A 22,677-nucleotide genomic window follows, 5' to 3' on the forward strand; every position below is an offset into this window, starting at 1 on the left:
CTCTACAAACACACCATGGTCTGCAGATCATGCCTCAATTTCCTGAGATGTCCTTTTGCTTTTTCATACAGTGGTGTGTCCCGACCATCCCGACCCGACATATTAGCCGCCTTTTTTCCTGTAAAACATCTTCCACGTTTGTAATTTTAGTGATCTTGCCTGCCTTTATCTTTATAAGTACCACCCAACACGTTCTTTTTCATTCCTCCTTGGCATTGTGCTTAGGAGGTGTCAGTGGCTAAGTGTACAGTGGTTTGGCACCCATAATATTTGTCAGCACTTTCGTCTTAGTTTTATTGTTTTACTCGCTTTGATACCGATCTCGTGGTACTGGAAATTCTACTAAGTCGGACTATAGATATATATTTGTCATCGTCAAAGTTCTTAGTTTTTAATTACTTCCTTTCAGATTATTAGATACACACTTACATTCATAATCTAATCAAAATACATATTTTACTTTACCACGAATATATATCTAATATAAAATTCGTTACATCATTTACGTAGAATATCCGACATTAGTAGATTTAAAATACTCTACAGGTATTGACAAAAATTGAAAGATTCTTGATTTCAAGTATGTAATGAAATTTTTTTTTTAATTAGTCCAGTAGTGTTTAGCTTTATTATTATAAATTCTTAAAATAAAACCAAAAATTCAAAATGCTAAACTTTCTTCTAAAACTCTAATATTATAGAAGAGCATTATTTTTTGTAGATTGATACGTTCTATAATACTGTCCAACATTTTTTGTTCTATCATCAATAGTTTTTTTATGGCTAATTTTTTCACACCTTGGGTTATATTATTGCATTTTTATTAGGGATCCCTATTTATTTGAAAATGTAATATAGCCTATGTCAGTCAGCGAAGATGTAGCTTTCTAGTGGTGAAATTGGTCCAGTAGCTTTTGTGTGAAAACATTAAAAACATACATACAAAAACCCAATAGTTTTTTCTCTTTATAATATTAGTTGAAAAAAGTGATTAAAAGCCTCAAGAAAGGAAATCATGACCCCAATTTATAATTTCATGTGGTCTCTGGTGGTGGTGATTGATGAAGAAGAACTGTATCTCTAGGCACTTTATTTGTTATGGTCGAGGTGTGAATGGCCTGTTTAGGAGATGAGGACAATCTTCTTCTTGTCTCTCCATAACTGGAGATTGGCCGCCAGTCGTGTGAGCGTGTCTTGTCTGGTGCCCGATGCAACTCTGTAGCAAAATACGAAACCATGATTTTTTCCTTTTGCTAAGTTACACGCCATTCATCCTGGATTTTATCCATAATGGTAGCGAGGAAGGCAGTGAAGGAGGTGTTAGCGAATCATATCCTGTTACTGGTCTATTAATTACAATTGTGAAATGGTGAATTGAATTTGAATTTATTGATTGAAGTTTATTGTACAACCTGTGATTGTTTAAACCAAAGTTTATCGATCGCAATACTCAGGAGTATTGAATACATATATACAATCCAGCCAGACATTTGTGTTTACTGAGACATTTTCATCAAACATGGCATGCTGCTCGAGATGTACAAACACTTTGTGTAGGAATTATGGTTTTATTAATTAAATAAAAGGCAGTCAATTTATTTATTTATTTTTGACAGACATTATTAGCCATACAATTATGTCTGAACGCAGCATAACGCCACCATTACACCAACTTCCAGTGCAGACACAGGCGTGGAATCTTGCAAACAGCGATACGCCCCTTGAAAGTGGGACCAAAGTGGCCATGGGGCTCACGATACAGCCGTTTTCTACGCTCTGGGAAAATAAAATATAAATCGCAAGATGCTAATGTGTTGGAACCTTGTCACACTAAAAAGGTAACGAATTTTTTTATATCAAAGAAAATATTGAATTCTCGCAACCTTAGAAAAAAAACCATTGAATCGGGTAAATATTATGACCTGTTGAAACAGAGATATTATATTTTTACCACTCTTTATTTGTTTTTAAACTGTCGCATTAACTGTAATGTTTACTTGGTTTTACAATCTAAACTACAACTATCTTCATGGTTGTTGCGATCTATTTCAGGAAAGTAAAGTTAACGAGTACTAGCATTGTGCACAAAACAATTTCCGTAGAATAAAGACATGCTTTTATAATAAAATGATTTGCAAAAAATACAGTTATACCCTATAGTATTTAAGGAAGTCAAAATATTCTTAACCTAGTAATAATAATAATAATTGAAAAATTGATACATAGGAAATTAATCATTACATTAATTTTATTATAAATTAATTAATATGGTGTGTTTTTAACTCGAAAGATAAGCAAAATTTATTTAGCGCCATCTATTAAACAACTAAAGACTAAATAAACTTCCCGATATCTAGCTTCAACATTCTACTTGTGATTCCAATATCATCATGTAACGCGTGCGAATAAATTTGAATCACGCCATCTATTGCACGCAAGCTAAAAACTAGGTACATTACTTTCGACATTCTTAGCTTTTGTGGTTATGGTTGTGGTGGTTTGATATTTATTAAGATTTTAGCACATTGGATACATTACACAAAAACTGTAACACAGAAATGAAATTTTAGAGATGTTTTGTAAAGTTTTATTGTTTGATATCTAAATCTAATAGTACAAAACCGTTTCTAAAAATTATTACATATGATTATTGTCTATTAGTTTCTATTAGAGCATATGCATGCCTCATGGATGGATATTGTAACAAGCGATATTTCTCATGAATACTATTAAGGTTAGGAGGAAATACACAGAATTCGTAGTACAAAAAAGTTAGCTGTTATTTTGCGAGTCTTAGAGTATTGAGTTTAAATGAGTCACGTTTATGTCAGCAGTTTTATTGGAAGTCATGCTTCGAGCTAAATCCGAGGGAGGTGAAAAGGGTCCACACAAGTAGCATCCCATACCAAATCCCGTCCCATCTTCCAAGTCATCAACGACATCCCATGCGGCCACTCGCCATCGTTTTAAATTTAAATAAATTTTCCTTTAGTAAGATTATGAAAGAACAAATGTGTAAAATTTCATTATGAGCTTTATGATGCTTTCAGCATTGAGTGTCCAAATTTCAATAAGATTTTATATATGTTATCTTAGTCTATTTATAAAATAAAACAATTAAATTGTTTTGGAAATATATGTACTAATTTTAGGATTCTATACTGATATATAGTGTATACTGACACGTGTTTCCCAACGAGGGGTTCACGCCCCAAAGGGAGGCAATTGGATCGGGGCAATTAAAACCTAGATAAAGCCTAACCACTAGCTAATACTAAAATAAAATTATAAATTTACAGTTATTTCAAAATTTCCTTAAGATTAGTCATTTTTTTATTGAAAATTATGTATGCTACATATTGGAATCATAAGAATGGGAATCACTGGCTTAGACTATTGCATATATATAGTCATTGTTGCTTAAACAGACTTACTGTACTTTTATTATTTCTAAATTATTTCTATTGAGTTGGTATAGTGTTATAATTTTTTTTATTAATCTTAAAGTACGATCTGCTACAGAGCAACTGGACGACAATATGGACAACAGTCATGAATCTTTTACAGACATGTCTATTCAGAGAATAATTTAAGTGATCTGGAAGAATCTTTTTTTACAGTTTTACTGGAGTATGTACCAATACATCACAGAGGTCGTTCCTTTAGTATTTTTATGGATACATGAGATCTCACTGTTCCAGTGACAGCTGAAGGTGCGATACACCAACGGCCCACAATAATAATGTATGTTTCAATAGGTGCAAATCAGATTTGTATATTGCTCGGTCTCTCTCTTTTCTAGAAAGAATATATAGAAGAGTAAGCAGGAAGGGAATGGAGAAGGAAAGCCATGGATAGAGAAATTTGGAAAAGGCTGGAGGAGGCCTTTACATGAAGGGGTTCCGATAAATAGAACTGAAGGCAGCTAGGATAAATAACAAGAAAAAACTGTGTATTCAAAGATTGGACTTAATGTGTTTTACGCCAGCTGCGGTATATGAATTAAAAAAATTGTTGCGAATTAAGTTCGTTGGCGGTTGTTGTTAGGTTTATGTTGTCTTTGTTATAAACTTATGTTTTAAACGATTAAAGCCAGCTGTTACCTAGCTTCAAACAAAGTATTTCATTTAACATATATCTGAACATATCTATACAACAACCGCCACCGAACTTAACTCGCCGCAAAATCATTTATTTTATTATCTTAACAACCAGACCAATGAGAAATTTCATTACAACAATGTAATCTAATCAAAACTGATTAAAAATAGATTGATACTCAAATATTAAGCGTTTCATTTGATTCCGTGCACTAACAATGATACCTCTAGCGCTTGTTTGTTTAATATCATTTGCCCATGGGCAAATTGATAGTAATAACATTATCACGTCGCCATCAAACTGCCTTCCACCTAAAAAGTTGATTAACGGAATCTGTCGAGACGTCTGGCGTCTGAAACACGAGTAAGTAACTTTTGATTTTGTATTGAACGGCCCTGGCCGTGTTTGAACACATAAAGTGCTGTTTGTTCAGTTTTTCACTGAACGTTTCAAGGCAGTTTTAATCACCACTAAGTGGAACCAGCTAAGCGATATAATAAGTAACAATTCCGAATCAAACCGACGCCCTACATAGAGTGTACTAATTTTTAGAGAGCCCTCTGGCATTAAGTGTGTCCATGGGCGGTATCACTTGACATCAAGTGAGCCTCCTACCCGATTGCCCACTGTTATATATAAAAAACAAAGATGTATTATTGTTACTATTTAATTTGTTGATATCAATTTGTTGATCATCTAGCTTATGGTTTTTAATCTAGCGAATTGTCAAAAGCTATTAAGAGGAGAAAAGAAATTCCTTTTACGAAGGACTAAACCCTAGAAGCCTTATTTTTGCCTGCGCCAGTATTATGAAAATTCTGATATTGCTATATCTGTCGGGTTCACAATCTATAATCGCAGAGTACCTGTGCCTCTCTTCCGAATACTATGCACAATGTTGCCCAACGCAACTTTCCTATGAAAAATATTCGCTAAACTTCAAAATTGTTAAATGAAACAAAACGGATTTTAATGGATAGACTATAGTAACAGATGTTTGAGACAACTTTTTTGTAACCACCACCGCACCACATCATACACAACGTAAACCTATCACGCTACCCAAGAAACGCACATTCTTCACCCAACGCTTGTTCTTCTTCAGAGGAACCATTTTCTTGATTCATACATTCACTAACAATTTTCACACACACACCCTTTCTCACTCCTCTTTTAGAAGTCACCCTTCTTAAAGCCACAGCCAGCAATGTATTATTGTGCAGCTCATTTTCATCAGACTTTGAGGCATATGAAATTCCACCCGTATCACCCACAACTGAGCGTTTTTTAAGCCAGTTGTTTTCGCGCACAACCACTATGTGGGACCAAAAAACTCCCTTTGTGAAACGACGGGCGTACAAATGAAATTCAGCTGCAGGTATTAATCGGAACAATTCCTCTGAACACTCTGCATGGTAAATGCGGTTTAATGCATACCTCTTGTGAGGAGGGAGGCCATAGTCATATTCTATTTAACAAATGCTTTGTGTTTCTTATCTGTTTGTGCAACAAAACTTCCCCTTTAATGACGTTTTTCCTTATCGCATTGCAATAATTATATCTGATTATGATAAGTACTTTATCGCGTATTTAGTATTTTATTAGTATTATATTCACTTAAGTATTGACTTGTTTGTCTAGCGAAATATATAAGCTTGATTCAGAGCAGAGCCTGTGTGCGAAATCTATGAAGCGCCTCTTTTTGTATTTAAGTTTCAACGTATTATTTTTATTATTTGTTGATTTTTACCGAAAAATGTTCTCCAGTATAGGATATAGGAGAGAAACAAACGGCATCATCTTGCCTCGGCGACAACATCTTAAATTTAAGACAGACAAATAATAAAATTAAACCACAAACGAAAATATTATCTTGGGAGATGTGTAAATTAAGCGAAATTTATGTTTTTTTATTTAAGTTTGCGTCTCTTGTACCTACTTACTTATCGATACTCCCTCCACTACAAAGAATATTGTTACGAAGACGGGTCGACTGCCATGATCTAGATTTTTACTAGTTAGAGAACTTTTCAGCAAGCTGTAATATGATTTCTGACCGTTTCAGGAGAGGGTCAATCACATATTAGAAAATTGTAATTTTCATAATGTTACCCTAGTTTTCAGGAAGCTGAAACCTTTTTTCAGTCGATTTCAGAACATGTGTAGTCGAGTAGTGCAGTTTTCAGGAGACCCGTTTTCAGGCGTTTTCAGGCCTAATTATACCCCTTTGGTGAAGGAATATTCTAGATCGAACTTTCTAGGTGTGAGACAAGGACGAAATGATACGAGAGAAGATCAGAACTTTCTCGAAACTAGACGAGCACTCTAGAACGCCGTACGACAAGGACGGAGCAACGTGCGAAAGAGACAAAGAGTGCGAACGTTCTAGAATTGTGCAATCGCTACTCAGTAGCAAGCCCGCCTAGAAAGTTCTCGAATATTGTTTAGAATTATTCCCAGGGATATATAAGAGCGAGCCGAAACGCGACTAGTCACTTAGTTTTGAATGCGATTACACGAGAGAAACACCAAAGCGATAAAGTGCGAATAAAGTGAATATAAGTGATAAAGTACTGTGTGAAGTGTGCATAAGTGAAGTATTTAGTGACTGTGTTTTTGTGTGTTATTAGTGAATCTCTGCAATTAATTTTGTGCCCATAATTCCTCATTGATTTTTTAAGAAATAAACCCTTGAAGAAATCTACGGCATTTTCTATCCGATCCCCTAGCTCGTAACATTTTGGTGTCAGAAGTGGGATAGAAAAATGTCAATTACTCCAAGGGAGAATCAAGAGGAGTCTGTGGCAGAGACTCCAGCTGCGGAGGGAGTGCAGACAAGGGCGCAATTAGCACGTGACGCCGCCCGACGACAAAGTTTTGATGCGAACCGTGGGATGGGCGAAAGCAACGAGGCCAACATCCTTCTTGCTCTGCGTCAAATGATGGAGGAACAGGCACAGGCACGCCAAATGATTGAAGAACAGACACGCCGGCAAGAAGAACAGGCACGCCGTCAAGAAGAACAAGCACGCCAAATGATTGAAGAACAAACACGCTGGCAAGAAGAACAGGCACGCCGTCAAGAAGAACAGGCACGACAAATAATGGAAGACCAGGCACGCCGTCAAGAAGAACATACACGCCAAATGATGGAAGAACAGGCTCAGATACGTCGCATGATAGAGGAGCAGGCACGACGTCAAGAGGAGCAGGCTCGCCATATAGGAGAAAAACTTTGTGACCTGAAAATACAGGTAGATAAAAAGATTGAGAATTTGGAATCTGATATGGATTGTAAGCTATCCACGCAGGATAAACGTATCCTTGGAATAGAAAATGAAATTCAATGCCTGAAGACCACTGGTGTTGTCACGACTGTAACAGCACCTGGAAATCTGAAAGTGCCTCCCTTTGATGGTACATCTTCTTGGGGCGCGTACAAGCTGCAGTTTGAGACTGTAGCAGAGTCAAACGGGTGGACTGACGATCAAGCTGTTACCGCCCTTATTCTGGGACTGCGAGACGAAGCCCTCTCCATATTAGATACCAAGAAAGGTAAGGTGACGTTGAAGCAACTGCCCTGGAATCACGGTATGGAGACGCACATTTAGAGCACGTTTACAGGGCTCAATTGAAGGATAGAATACAGCAGACAAATGAAAGTTTGCAAAAATGGGGACTTGAAATAGAGAAGCTGGTAAGGAAGGCCTACGCATCCTCACCAGATGTTGCAGACAAGATGTTGGTTCAAGCTTTTGTCGACGGTATTCGAGACCGTGAAATTCGAATGGCTGTGAACCTCGGTCACCATAAGGACCTTAAGGATGCTCTTGCTCATGCGTTGGAAGTGGAAGCATTTTGCAAGGATCATCGACCTTACCGCATTAGGGCTATCACGGAAAAAGCTAATGGTCAACGTGGGTCAACCTGTTACACCTGTGGGGAAGTAGGGCATATGAGGTTTTCGTGCCCTAAGAAAGACTTCCGAGGTGATGTGAAGGTTAGACGTGGGAATACCTTAGTCATCGACGGAGAAGTCAATGGAACTAAGTGTAACCTAACACTCGATACTGGAGCTTCACGAACAGTGATCAGATATCAGCTTTTGAAGACATTTTATAAAAGCCCTTCTAAAGGGATTGTACAGCTTGTGACGGCAACAGGTCAGCGCATAACCGATCGGGGAGAAGGTATCGCAACCTTCAAGATTGGTGGAAGTTTTTACAGACATAAGGTTGTTCTTGCCGACATAGTAGATGACTGCATAATCGGATTAGACTTCATGAAGTATTATAAGTGTAAGATAGATCTGGAAAAAGGAATGTTCAAGTGTGGAGAGCAGGAAGTTTGTTTTAAAGGCAATTCTTCAGAAAGTGGTTATGACGCCTGTAGAGTAATCAATGTGGACGGACAGGCTAATAATCAACAAGAGTGGAACGCAGTTCGAACAGTTCTGGATAACTATAAGGAAGCCCTGTCAATACTTCTATCAAAGGCAGAGGGACAGTTAAAGAAATTTTCTGACATGTTATCTACTCATGAAAGAGAGCTAAGGAGTCCAGATGATGTGTCTCAAGGACCGTGCGATAACGTTAACGAAGAGGATGGAAGGGATAATGAACCAGTGAGGATACTAAGAACGGATACTATTAGTCCAGATTGGTGTGGTAAATTAATTCAGGAAGAGCAACATCAAGATTCCGACATTAAACCAATTCTGGACTGGATGAAATCTTCAGCTGTCAAGCCACAATGGAGTAAAGTTGCATCAACAAGTACCACTACTAAGAGTTACTGGGCTCAATGGGATAGTTTAGTTCTCCATAATGGGGTGTTATGTCGTAAATTGAAAAATGCTCAAGGCGATCATTTGCAGTTAGTTGTACCAAGATTAAAGGTTCGCGACATATTAGAAATGTGTCATACTGACTTGTCTAGTGGACATTTAGGACTAAAACGGACTCTTATGAAGGTTAAGGAAATGTTTTATTGGACACACTATCGTGAAGATGTAGAAGACTGGATCAATAAATGTAGAGCTTGTGCAGCTGTTGAGGATCCGCAGACTAGATCTCGATGGGAAAAGATAATGGCCCCCTGTAAAGAAGGTAATGATGCTCGGGACGAGCATGTCTAAGGAGGGGGTAGTGTTACGAAGACGGGTCGACTGCCATGTTTCTAGATTTTTACTAGTTAGAGAACTTTTCAGCAAGCTGTAATATGATTTCTGACCGTTTCAGGAGAGGGTCAATCACATATTAGAAAATTGTAATTTTCATAATGTTACCCTAGTTTTCAGGAAGATGAAACCTTTTTTCAGTCGATTTCAGAACATGTGTAGTCGAGTAGTGCAGTTTTCAGGAGACCCGTTTTCAGGCGTTTTCAGGCCTAATTATACCCCTTTGGTGAAGGAATATTCTAGATTGAACTTTCTAGTTGTGAGACAAGGACGAAATGATACGAGAGAAGATCAGAACTTTCTCGAAACTAGACGAGCACTCTAGAACGCCGTACGACAAGGACGGAGCAACGTGCGAAAGAGACAAAGAGTGCGAACGTTCTAGAATTGTGCAATCGCTACTCAGTAGCAAGCCCGCCTAGAAAGTTCTCGAATATTGTTTAGAATTATTCCCAGGGATATATAAGCGAGCTGAAACGCGACTAGTCACTTAGTTTTGAATGCGATTACACGAGAGAAACACCGAAGCGATAAAGTGCGAATAAAGTGAATATAAGTGATAAAGTACTGTGTGAAGTGTGCATAAGTGAAGTATTTAGTGACTGTGTTTTTGTGTGTTATTAGTGAATCTCTGCAATTAATTTTGTGCCCATAATTCCTCATTGATTTTTTAAGAAACAAACCCTTTAGAAATCTACGGCATTTTCTATCCGATCCCCTAGCTCGTAACAATATGTTGCCGTGTAAGCGTAGCAAACATTATGTCGGCGTCTTGGCGCCTTCGCAGACAGGGGGGGGGGGGGGTTGCGACCCTGACTACAGTGGTACCTCGATATGCGAGTGTTTTGAGATGAGAGCAACATTTGGAAGAATCACACACTACACTAACAGTTTCTCCCACCACAGACAACATCCCAGTCTGCTTGTCCCTTGTTGGAAGTATTTTTGATAAGTTGTTGGAACATTTATAAAAAAATTATCACATTTCTTATATAACCATGAGTCCGAAGAAGATCGCGTCTATTGAAATAAAGAGTGAAAATTTTTTCTTATTAAAAACAACGGAGGTGGTGTTATGGGTGCTGGAATTAATGATTTGCAATGAGGAAAATCTTGACGTACGAGGAAGGTTACGAAATAAATTTAATTCGCATGTCGAGGTGTCTCTGTATTTCGAATAGGTAACCTAACGTCAAGAGGCCTGGATGAGCGTGACATTGTTATATTATGTTTCTTAAACCGTTACCTAAAACCATTATATAATGAATACACCTAAATCATGCTCAGGAATCTATTGTTGAAATGTGTACATTATTCCGCTGGCTTTCTTGGATTTATTACGTAAGACGGACTTCGTTTAATGGTAGAAATTAGGAGATGCAACTTGGATCATTTCCCCAAAATATTGTTTCAATTTCTTAGATTAAACTAATATTATCTTACGTGAGTACTAGATTGTTAAATTAGCAAAGGTTTCTTAGAGAAATAATGCTTCAAGTTGACAAACAATAACAGTCATTTATTTGACAGATCAAGAACACTGCTAAAGATATCAATGTTAGGTCAGGCCACGAGTCAACACCAGGAGTATGCCCACACCATTTGAGATCTTTATGTCATAAACGATATAAGTATGCTTGAAAGGGTTCAAAGAAAGGCCACGAAAGTAGACAGAGCACTTAAGAGCAGACCTTGTAGTGAGCGCCTTTAAGCACTTGATCTCACTCAGTAGACAGAGGAAGAGAGAATCTCATTGAATCCAATAAAACCCTCACTGGCCACTACAATAGTCTAGAAATTGAGAAGCTCTTTATTTTAATTGAGAACACATATTTGAGGAGTAGTTCTTACAAACTGAAGTTGCAAGATAGAGAGACCAGATACATGCAATACTCACAATCGAGTAGCCCATGATATTGCAGCACAACTTCCGAGGGCACTCTTTGATTGGAAGTCGCATGGATCCACCAACCATCCGCGAATATACAATGTAAATACATAATTATGCAGAAATAAAGAAAATAATTAAAACAGCAAGGTTTCTGAAACATCTCGGCGAAAGGTCTCCAAGGAGTTGCTGAAAATGTCACAATCTATTTAAATAATGTTGTTTAATCACAATAATTTGTATTTGTGTTAGAATACAATGTGTTAAAATAAAACTTTCACTGTTTTATTGTAATTATTTTCAGTATTAAACGATTAACAATTATTCACAGAGCCGACCAACAAAACATCATAACCGTTCCGCCCAACTGTAAAGAAGGCCAAGAGCTTGTCAATGGCGAGTGCCGAGATATTTGGAAGTACGTGAACCCAGCATCTAGAACAGCGTTAGTATCTATTTATATGGGATATTTAAAAAATCAATGGCATCCATTTTTGGGCCACAGATTTCTGTATCTGTCTTATGATACAACTGAGTGTTTCATAAGGCAGTCTTTTCCGTGCACCACCACAGTGTGGAACCAGCTGCTCACTGAAATGTTTCCGAACCAATACGAGTATGGGTCCTTAAAAAAAGAGCGTACCAACTTCAACGCACTCGCGAGCATCCTTCCTGTATGTCCATACATTACATAAAAATAATCATTTTTGCCAATTTGCCACTCTTAAGTATATCAATTAAACTATTAAATCTTTCAGAGGTGACCAACAAAACATCATAACAGTTCCACCCAACTGCAAACAAGGGCAAATATTGGTTAACGGCGTGTGCCGGGATATTTGGAGGATCCTGGCCCCAGCACCACGAGCAGTGTTAGTATAATGTTATTTATTTATACATAATCACTTATTTATATAGAATTGGACAGACGTCTTGGCCACAATCCCTCTTGATGTTAAGTCAGATGCGGCCTATTGGAGTGCACGCCTGTCGACGGGACGAGGAGTGCCTGGGGATGCAACGTAGGGGCGGAACTCCAATTTTTTTAGGCCTATGCCTCAAATTTCTGTTTGTTTCATTATTTGTCAATCTAATCGGCAAACAGGTGACACACGCCATTTTGGGCCTACGGCAAGCCATTTTCCTCACAATATTTTACTTCACCGTTCGGGTGAATGTTAAATGCGCACATAGAAAGTCCACTGGTCACATAGAGAGTCACAAGCTGAAACCACTGCTTTTGGAACACTTGCTTTTGGCCAACACTGCTTTTGGAATTGGCAAAAGATAGAATAGTTTTATAAGCCTAATTTAGCTTTAGAACGTATGGCATGATTGATTAGACAGGATTAGTTATATGGACTCATGACACCATAACACATATCAGCAAAACAAACTTTTTCACTTTTTTAATTTTCATACTTGTACATCTTATGTTAGAGATTCGAAGGCTGTATGTATGGCTTTTGGTTATGACGGAGACTGCCCCAGCATCCCGCATCCCTCTGGATTCATTAAATCTCTAGCATTAAATGTTTTGTTTGCATTTTTTCCATTTAAGGGCTATCTAGCCTTCCCCCTTACCACACACTCGCTTAAAGAAGTGTTCATTTTCCAGAATTCCTGAGGATTACAAAGACAAAAACACAATTGTGGTACCACCAAACTGCAAGGAAGGACAGCAATTAATCAATGGTGTGTGCCGCGATATCTGGCTCAGGTATGTTAGTTAGTAAAATATCAGTTACGATGTATTAAGAGAGTAACACCCCTGTATCGAAATTTTCCAATATCCAAAAAACCTTTCAGCCTATGGTTTGGGCCATAGATTTATGCATCTGTTTCTTAAATAGGTAATCAGCCTATGCCTACACGTAGGTTGCTCACGATGTTTCCCTTCAACGTACGAGAGTGTCACAGCATCGGAGCATCACTCTGGGGGTCATCATCTGGGTGAACATACCGTTGATATTTTATCGTGCACATCAATGGTATGTTGTAACTCAGCAACATCCATTGCACTGGGGACACTCTTTAAAAAAGTGCCAATAGAGATAATCATATCAATCGTAATAATGTGAATTCGCAAAACTCATATCAACCTTTATTTTGTGGTTTTTACAATTATTGGAATAAGATAAAATCTAAGATAGTAATTTGTAATTATATACATACAATTTAAAATAGTCCTTGAGTTTGGTTGCCCCATTTATGCGTGCGTTCAGTAATTTATTGTATAAGGAAAGTATAAGTGTGGTTAAATATACAACTATTTTTATTTATTTTTGTATTCATAATAAAGCAGTGAACATAATATATTTTGTATTTTATACATTCGTAACTTTACAGATGCTACAATCTTTTCAGATCTGAGCCTTAGATTTCAGTATCTGTCTCATGATCATTTGTCTTATCGGCAAGTAGGCGATCAGCCTCCTGTGCCTGATAAACGGCGTCGTTGGTTCTAAGGCAAGCCGGTTTCCTCGCGACCCTTTCCTTCGTACGGGCGAATGTTAAATGTGGACATAAACAATACATTGGTCCACAGCTGGGGTTCTCCGACCTCAGAGATGAGAGACACGCTGAAGCCACTACTAGTGTTGGCCAACACTGCCCGAGTTTCACTAAGGATCTCTTTGCTCTATAAGAATATTCATAGTGGTTCCCATCTTCGGCCAAGCATAAAATTGTCAATATTTCATTTCAGGCACCTCGGCGCGTCCCTTGCTGATGAAGATGATGTTAATGTGCTTATAAAGAACATTATAGATATTCCAAAGCAATGCCCAAAAGGATATAGGCCCGATGCAAACGGAGTATGTCGTCCTATATTGTAAAAATCTAAAAAAACTATTTTTCATTATCTATCTCTTTTCTATTATTTGACACATAGATACGAATGACAGTGATTTTAGTTTTTATTAAAAAGCACAATCATAAAATGACTCTTGATACATAATGTTTTTCAAATTCAAAAACCCATATTAGATTTTTAACACCCCCCTCCCATACCTTTGTCCGAATACATGCTGAATCATCGCTGAGGACATCCTTTCAATCACAACACCACTTATCAAATTATATACTACATCTTATATATATATGTACGTTGAACTGTTATATACCCTAGACTTCACATAGTAAAATGTATGTATGTATATTTAATAAAGAATATATTTAAAAAGTTCTAGTTTTATTCTACGGAAAATTATATATTCTGCAACCTGCCTTTAATGACCCTCTGACCAAAAAGCACCAAGTCGCCTGTTCAGGAGATGCCCATTTGTTGGGAGAACACGTCCTGGTCACGACCCCCTTGTTTTTAGGCTTTATACTATTTCAAGATACTAAACTGTTATACATATATTGGACCTAATCCGCTCGATCTATGACCAACATAGGTCTCCTATTACATTTAAAAAAACATATGGTGTAGATTATATATGTGATGAACTTTAATAAATAAAATACAAAAACATTGTTGTTGTGTGTGTATATTTATTGAAACTGAGTTATCCATTAGCATATGGGGATAATTCACAACTTTTTAAATGTAACCTAGTAAAATCGCTACCGTATAAAGCAACATACTCACCATGAGCGCCATCTCCAACCTGGCCATCCTCTTGCTGCCAAAATGCTTGCCCATGATGGCCTGGTACCGGCTCCTGCATGTCCTCTGTGTGTAGATGCCGCTTAAGTCAATCCATCTCACTGCACATCCACCAGTCCAGCGTCCGAAGATTGCTCGAGGCTGGGAGCTATTGTATTTATACCCACGTCTGAAATATTAGAACGCTACTGCAGTTTTACCACCACCATAGGATGACTGAGAGAGTGTTCAAAAGGCAAAAGGCTCATGGTTATCCATATTAGTGGCTGACCTTTAGAAGATGAATATGCTTTGTTTTTAATTCGCAAGTCGTTTGTGAAAAGATCTCAAATGGAAGCCAATTCCACAGCCCTGCAGAGCTGCATCAAGCAGAGCAGAGTTCGCAAAAATAAGTACCTAGAGCCATCAAAGTGGTGGACATAAAACCTGAAATGATTGCTGCCTAATTATTATAGGCTAGTAATAATGAGGCAGGAACTGTCCCAAACGGTTCATCAGAACACTCTCCATATTAATAAAATATTAGTACATGACCTCCTCGAAAGGCCTTCTCCAAATTCTTCCAGTTTTCTCCAACATCTTCGCTACTATTTTCCAATCTTTTTTTAGTTTTTCATCTTCCACTATCCACACTGGAACTCGCAAATCTTTACTAGCTGCTTATAATATTTAATAATCATGCTATGAATTGTCAATCAATCTTATCCCTGGATCATGGGGCATGGTGCCCGACCCCAGGATTTTGCCATTCTTATCCAGGGATGGCAAAAACCTCAGGAGGTTTAAACCCCAGCTGTACACCAATTGACTTTTAATGCGCATTTCACATACGCTCGTCCGAAGAAAACCATCGTAAGGAATCGTGCCTCAAACCCAAAACATTGACTGGCGGTCCAGTTCCTGACACCTGGCGTGTGTCAGGAACTGGCGGCTGATCACCTGCTTGACTATTAGATTGACAACTGATCTTGATTGACTACTTACGTATTCTGATACTTGCAATACTTTCTAAACTTTGATATCTGAGCTCGCGCTGTTGGGTCAACTGGTACCATGGGTAGGAAGTCACCAGCAAACGCATCAGCACACGGTGCTGACATAGGCACTCCAGTCTCCTCTAGTCCACATACGAAGCACTATCAAAATATATTTATGAAGGTAAATTATCATTAAATTTACTTTTGCTGCCAGTTCTTTGTAAGCGCTTTCATACTCTGCACCATATATACATATTTATTCAAGAAACAAAATATTCTTAACCAATAAAACAAATAAATAAAAAATAATTTATACCGACCAATATTATTCATTTATAGCACCATGCCCTTTTCACGAAGGTGTAGGCAGTGACCACGGATCTTCACTTGCTACGGTCCTGACATACCTCGTGTTAACCATTCATGGCATTCACCATGCCTTCACTCATCGGTTATGCGTACTTGTCTAGTAGTTCTTTTTTATGTAATGGTATTGGTTCGCTCATGGATACACACATTGCCAGATGGCTCGCAAGTGTGTTACCGGGCTTTTAAAAATAGGTACACCCTTTGAAGGACCTTAAGTCAAATCTGTTCGGAAATACTTTAGTGGGCAGCTGGTTCCACATAGTGGTGGTGCGCGGTTAAATCTGCCTTAAGAAACGCTTTGGAACGACTGACGTCGAGGTGATTCGAATGGTATTTTGTATTCTGCCTTGACATCCGGTGGTGAAACTCAGCTGCAGTAAAAGATGAAGAGATCCCACATATCTACGCAAAGAGATCAATTCTCACGGAAAGTGACTGGTAGATGACGAATCGAATCGCTCTTCGTTTAATACGACTAAACGGAAAGAAATACCTGTCCTGCTGGATGAGGTCCAGGTATGTACGACAAGGCCTAGCCAACCCGTTTTCACCATTGTTTGCATATCCTACTCGTTAACTGCTTTTCATTCATCCGTTCTGCACTTAACCTATATTATATCAGAAATGCTTGAATATATCAAAGACGAGGGTATCAATTCAGTCAGTAATTTAATTGTGACAGGAATCCTGACGTTTTGGTATCAAATTCTTCTTAATATTATTAGTTCAGCGGAAAAGAACCTCAGCATTACCGTCCGGTTCGCTATCGCTAAATCGCTAAAGCTCCGGGGATTAATGTCGTAAAGCACTTAATAGTGCGACCGTTTTAATGTTTTCTCATTTTTGACTTCCTTAAATACTATAGGGTATAACTGGAATTTTTGCAAATCATTTTATTATAAAGACATGAGGATGTCTTTATTCTACGGAAATTGTTTTGTGCATAATGTTAGTAATTCTCGTTAACTTAACTTTACTTTCCTGAAATAGATCGCAGCAACCATGAAGATAGTTGTAGTTTAGATTGTAAAACCATAGAAACCTTACAGTTAATACGACAGTTTAAAAAGAAATAAAGAGTAGTAATAATATAATATCTCTGTTTCACCAATGTCTTAATATTTTTATTAAACCGTGAAATTATATAAATTACTGTAATGTAAATTCAGTTATTTTTTAACTTTTTACACTAAGTACATAACAAAAGTCAAATAGCTTACATAGCATACCTTCTTTTATTATTCCTGAAAAAAAAATAGATTTTTGTTTTACGAGGCTATCCCAATTACCTTAGCAATAACACTGCCCGTTGCGTTGGCGTCATACTCCGATGTTGTGTGCCTTACAGTGGTAAACGTCTCACATGTTGGTATGGACATGAGCGCAAGTGATTCGTTCAGCTTTTGCGTGAGGTTTGTCTCATAATCCTCTGCAAGAGCTGCAATGAGCTCCAGAAGAGCTGGCACATCGATTGGATATCTGTACATATTATACACAAGATATTATTCACAATTGTTCCATGTACCTCGTACACGTGTCTACGTACATCGCCAATGTTTCGCATTAGCTGACTAAAACATAATTTATGAAGATTACACTTTCCACCTTTCCCAAGAGGAGTGTGGTTATAAAGAGAACCGAATTGTTGTGATTTCATTACACAAAGTAGGTATGGAGTCAAATGCCATTTTCAAAACTTTCCATACACTTGGTATTAGTAAAATTATTATGTGTCCGAGGTATTAATAGGTACAACGAGACCTTCTCTGTTTGTGACAGAAAAAGATCTAGCCGTCCACGTAGTGTTCGTACGAAAAAGGTGGTCACAGCAGAAAGAAAAAAAAAATTCTCGGGAGATGAATATAACACCTAGAACCATTTTGTGTATTTTAAAAGATGACTTAGGACTTGTACCCTATAAAAGACGTACTAAGTAGTCATTTCTTAGTGAATCGGTACGCAAAGGGAGGCCACAGAAAAAAATTGTTTACGCATGAGAAAGTTTTACAATTGAGCAACATTTTAACCAACAAAATGACTGTATTTATGCTCAAAGTTCTAACAAAGCTTCACAATAAGTCGACAGAGTGCAACGTGGCCACTGTCCGACTTCAGTGATGGTTTGGTGGGGAACCCCCCAAAGCTTAGCTAACAAGCTATGCAGGCGTGACTGAGCCATACTTTTGTGAAAAAGGTAAAATCATCGGTACCAGTGTATCAAGACACCATTCATGAGAAGATAGTGAAGCCCCATAATAAAACCATGTGCCTTAACCAATAATGGTCCTTCCAGCAACACTCAGCGCCGGGTCGTAAATCTCGGTCTACGTAGTCTTGGTTGGAAACAAACGTTTCGGACTTCATCAGAGCTAAGACTGGCCATCGTCTAGTACCGATCTTAATTCGCTCGATTATGATTTACGATCAGTTTTAGAGAGTACGACATTCTCTAAACGCCATGATAATTTGGAGTTGGCAGTGAAGAATTTTTCCATGGAAAGAGCGCGTGCTTCTATAGATATCTGGCCTCAACGTCTAAAGGACTGTATTGCAACCAATGGAGACCACTTAGAATAAGCTTTTTATATTTTAAATAGTTTTTCTATCTATCGTTAAACGTTTCGACGCTGCTTTATTTAAATCAAAATGCTAGGGACTCGATTAAATATCGACATTTAATTTACTGTCTAGAGATTCAATTCACTCTCTGATTTAACTACGTTACTGCGACATATGTATTAGATCCCTAAGCCCTAACACGTAAGTAAGCAAAGGTTGTCTGCACCAAGAGACCTAAGCTAACAGACGGAGTCGTGCTAGGATTAGAGTTTGAAGGTGGTGATTCAAATCAAATCTGATTTATTCTTATAAAACATCATAAATACCTACTACTTATACATATTCACACATACATAATATTACTCTTGTAGATGTTGGTGTAATAGCTAAATGTTCAAATGAACTCTGAAGTATGTTTATTAGGCCTGGTACGGGCCACCGTGCCCCGTTAAACACCTAAACCTTCCTCATGAACCATTCTAGATAGTCCAGCACTTTTTGAGTTTGACTAAATAAGAGTAAGGCTGGACTATTGCAGGCATTATCCAGAACCACCTCGAGAACACATATCGCCTCGTTAAGCAGTGTTCGTAAGAAACTGCAAATTTGACTACCGCAATAGTCTTTTCATTTGTGTTCAGCCTATAACAGAATTAAAGTAACTTTCCATTGCTAAAAGAATTGTTGAAATCGCTTGGCCAGATCCAGAGATTATTTTATAGATATTTTATAGATCAATAGTTAAATCATACCTGGCTGTAGGTATAGTTGACACTGTACTCTCCGTCGTATCGGTTGTGTCTATTACATCTGTGGTTAATTCTTCTCTTCTTATTCTCAAAAAGCGTAAAATGTTTACATCTGTTTGATTCTCATCAGGGGATGTGATAGCATTCACGTTGCTCAACAGTTGCTTTAATGCGTCTAAAATAGATTTTTGTTTGATAGGGCAAACGAGCAGGAGGCTCACCAGTTGTAATGTGACACCGCCGCGTATCACTTAACAACAGGAGTGGATATTTAATTCTGGTCAAATGTGTTCTAAACCAAACATGATCAGCCTGTGCCGGACATGTTTGGGTAAAAAACGCATTTTCTGGCTTCACGCTATAAGTATAAAATTCTACCTTCAACATCAAGTAACTCCTGCCTGTTAAGCGTCTTCAGTGTCCGCTTTGTGTTCATCGCCCTGGTGGTGGGTATAGGAATTTCTGAAATATATATAAGATATCCTTAATTTGTCCTTAGAGCTTTAAGAAATGCTGGCCAAGTGGCTTCAGCGTGTCTCTCATCCCTGAGATCGTAGAACCCCGGCTGTGCACCAATGGACTTTAAATGCGAAATCATTGTGAGGAATTGTGCCAAGTACACGAGGCTGATTACCTACTTGCCTAATAGATTGACAAATCATGAAACAGATATAGAAATTTGAGGCCCAGACCTAAAAAAGGTTGTAGCGCATTTTATTCCTTTTGATACATCCAAATACTTTATGCTAAAGTATTTGAATGGTCTTGGCGACTGAGGGTACCCAAAAAGTCTACTTGCCGAACACATTTATTTTCTTTTCATAAATAAGTACTTTGCCAAAGTATACCAAACGTTGGCAAAGTATTTATGTATAAATTACAAGAACATATTTTACTTTGTTGGAAATAATTACTAAGCATTATATTAACGTCGGCCATTATTTCCGCACCTATAAGAAAGATTATTATTAGTAGCACTATTAATAAATGTGGATTGGTAGTTGCAGAGGAATTTAAAATAAAAAAATTGAGATAGAACCTAATAAAAACAAAAAATCATAAAAATCGGTCAAACCGTTTGGTTACACTGACACGAGAATTTTGTATATGAGAACGTGGTATCAGTTTAACCAGACGATTATTTATTTTTCCACTGGTTTAAATCCTTTCTTGCGGACCATAGAAGGTCTATTTATAAAGAGATCAAGGGCCAAATGTAATCACATCTTACCATCGTATGAATTTTCGTATTCATATCCACAACATGTAAAAAACAGCACCGATAATTTTAAAAATAACATAATTTTCACGTATTTAATTTAAAATAAAAAAGTTACTTATATAAAATCAACATTAACAATTTGACATGAATATATTGTCGATATTTTTTTTTATTGTAACGTAGTCTTAATACATAGTCTGTGGAGAGTCTATGGCGTCACCTATATTTTCCCGCTAATTGATGTTGTTTGAAGAAAGGAATATATTATGTACATAGTCTTTAGATCTCGGAGTCACGCATTATAATCTCCCACCAATAATTTTATAATCAAGATTTCTCGTTATAAGCAATATGTGTGTGTTTATATTATATATATATAAATTGGACAAGATCTAATATTGTCTATGAAGAATAGAAAATTAAAAAAGTATACAAGTTTTGTGAATATATAAAATAATGAATTATTTTAGTCCGCAATAAGCCACGACTATATCCGATTCGATCACTCAATATTAAACCAAATTCGGCATTAATAGTTAATGGTAAAAAAATATTGTGTATGTACTGTATTACTTATATTATATTTTAAATGTTCGAGACAAATATAGTATACGGTTTGATCGGTTTAGTGAGCATAAAACTCGATGATAATCAGCAACCTTAGATGATGATGACCTTTCGCCGAGTCATTTTAGAAACCTTGTTGTGTTAATTGTTTTTTTTATTTCTACATAATTATGTATTTACATTGTATAGAGACTTCAAAACAAAGAGTGCCAGTGACCAGATCAAGGAAAAATTAATTTACTTTAATCCGTTAAAATTAAAAATTTAAAAATTACGGATGATAAATTTTCACAATTGAGCAACATTTTAACAAACAATATGATCGTATTTATGACGAAAGCTCTAAGGAAGCTTTCCAATTATTCGACAGAGTGCAACGTGGGCACTATCCGACTTCATTGCTCTAAACACCATGATAATTTGGAGTTCCTAACACAATCCGTACGATTGGAAGTGAAGAATTTTCCCATGGAAAGAGTGCGTGCTTCTATTGATATCTGGCCTCAACGATTAAAGGCTGTTTTGCAGCCAATGGAGAATACTAAGAATAAGTTTCAGAATTTATGGCTCATTTATTATTTATGACTCAGTATTTATATTTATTTTATATAGGTAGGAAACCGAGTAAGGAACGCTTGGGTTGCTCACAAGCAAAATTTTAAGCTAGGCCAACTGTCTCGTCTATTTTCTGCCTTATTGTACCCCACCATCCCTAAGATAAATTTATACTTATACCGAACATATTAGACTGTTTGATTGTTATTTTAACATGGGTTCTGTTTGAGATCATAAAGCAAAATATGTTTTTGGAGATACAGATACGGAAACCTCAGGTCAGACCTGAAAAAGTTGTTGCGCCACATGGGTTTTTTTATCCGTTTCTATGTTAAGAATATTATAAATACTTAACTTAGGTACATGTATATGCTCGCGTAAATATTTGTTCTGAGTATTTACTTGTAAATAACAATGCTACATTTTCCTGCCCTTTTAATATATACCAACAATTGTCGACCTTATTCCACTCCTATAAGATGTTATTTTAAACAGAACAAAGGCCAGACATTTGGCGCCACCCAGGCAGTTATTCCCGGAAAATCTATATATTATCCCCAATTGAAAATGGGTTTTAAAAGAAGGGAATAAAGTGGAGTGTCCCGTTCTTCATAGATAGTGCTTCGTGGATGGTGATAGAAGTGAAAATGTTTTAACATTACGTAACAATAGTGTAAAGGTACTATGCGTTGATGGAAAATGGAATTTTCGCTTATATTTTTACAATATTTTATGAACTATATGGTGTAGCGAGTTTTTCTTACGTAATTAATATTCCTATATGCTACGGAAGCTATTGACAATACAGTCATAAAGAAGACATCAATATCTACAAAAATCTCGAACTAAGAAATTAAATTACGATAGTACGAGTATATCCCAAATGAAAAGGCCAATA

General features: G+C 37.2%; 2 protein-coding genes across 4 annotated transcripts; one reads left to right on the top strand and one right to left on the bottom strand.

Moving 5' to 3' along the window:
* Positions 1 to 1,058: 1,058 nt before the first annotated feature.
* On the bottom strand, positions 1,059 to 20,799 carry LOC123718744. 3 transcript variants are annotated; one of them, XM_045675513.1, is made up of 7 exons: positions 20,667 to 20,799; positions 19,814 to 19,897; positions 19,439 to 19,610; positions 17,417 to 17,606; positions 15,766 to 15,917; positions 14,764 to 14,950; positions 1,059 to 1,216 (listed from the first exon to the last, which is right to left on the bottom strand). In XM_045675513.1, the coding sequence occupies exons 1-7, from the start codon at positions 20,734 to 20,736 to the stop codon at positions 1,097 to 1,099; spliced, it is 975 nt and encodes a 324-aa protein (XP_045531469.1). In that variant the 5' UTR covers positions 20,737 to 20,799; the 3' UTR covers positions 1,059 to 1,096. The 3 variants fall into 3 exon arrangements, 2 of the variants coding, with proteins under 2 accessions (XP_045531469.1, XP_045531468.1); XM_045675512.1 differs by lacking the exon at positions 1,059 to 1,216 and adding an exon at positions 1,590 to 1,776; XR_006755066.1 differs by lacking the exon at positions 15,766 to 15,917.
* LOC123718745 lies at positions 4,279 to 14,346 on the top strand. The gene is made up of 5 exons (XM_045675515.1): positions 4,279 to 4,464; positions 11,500 to 11,613; positions 11,927 to 12,040; positions 12,787 to 12,888; positions 13,876 to 14,346. The coding sequence occupies exons 1-5, from the start codon at positions 4,319 to 4,321 to the stop codon at positions 14,003 to 14,005; spliced, it is 606 nt and encodes a 201-aa protein (XP_045531471.1). The 5' UTR covers positions 4,279 to 4,318; the 3' UTR covers positions 14,006 to 14,346.
* Positions 20,800 to 22,677: the final 1,878 nt, after the last annotated feature.

This window comes from Pieris brassicae, chromosome Z, assembly GCF_905147105.1.
Source record: "Pieris brassicae chromosome Z, ilPieBrab1.1, whole genome shotgun sequence".
Classification (NCBI taxonomy): Eukaryota; Metazoa; Arthropoda; class Insecta; order Lepidoptera; family Pieridae; genus Pieris; species Pieris brassicae.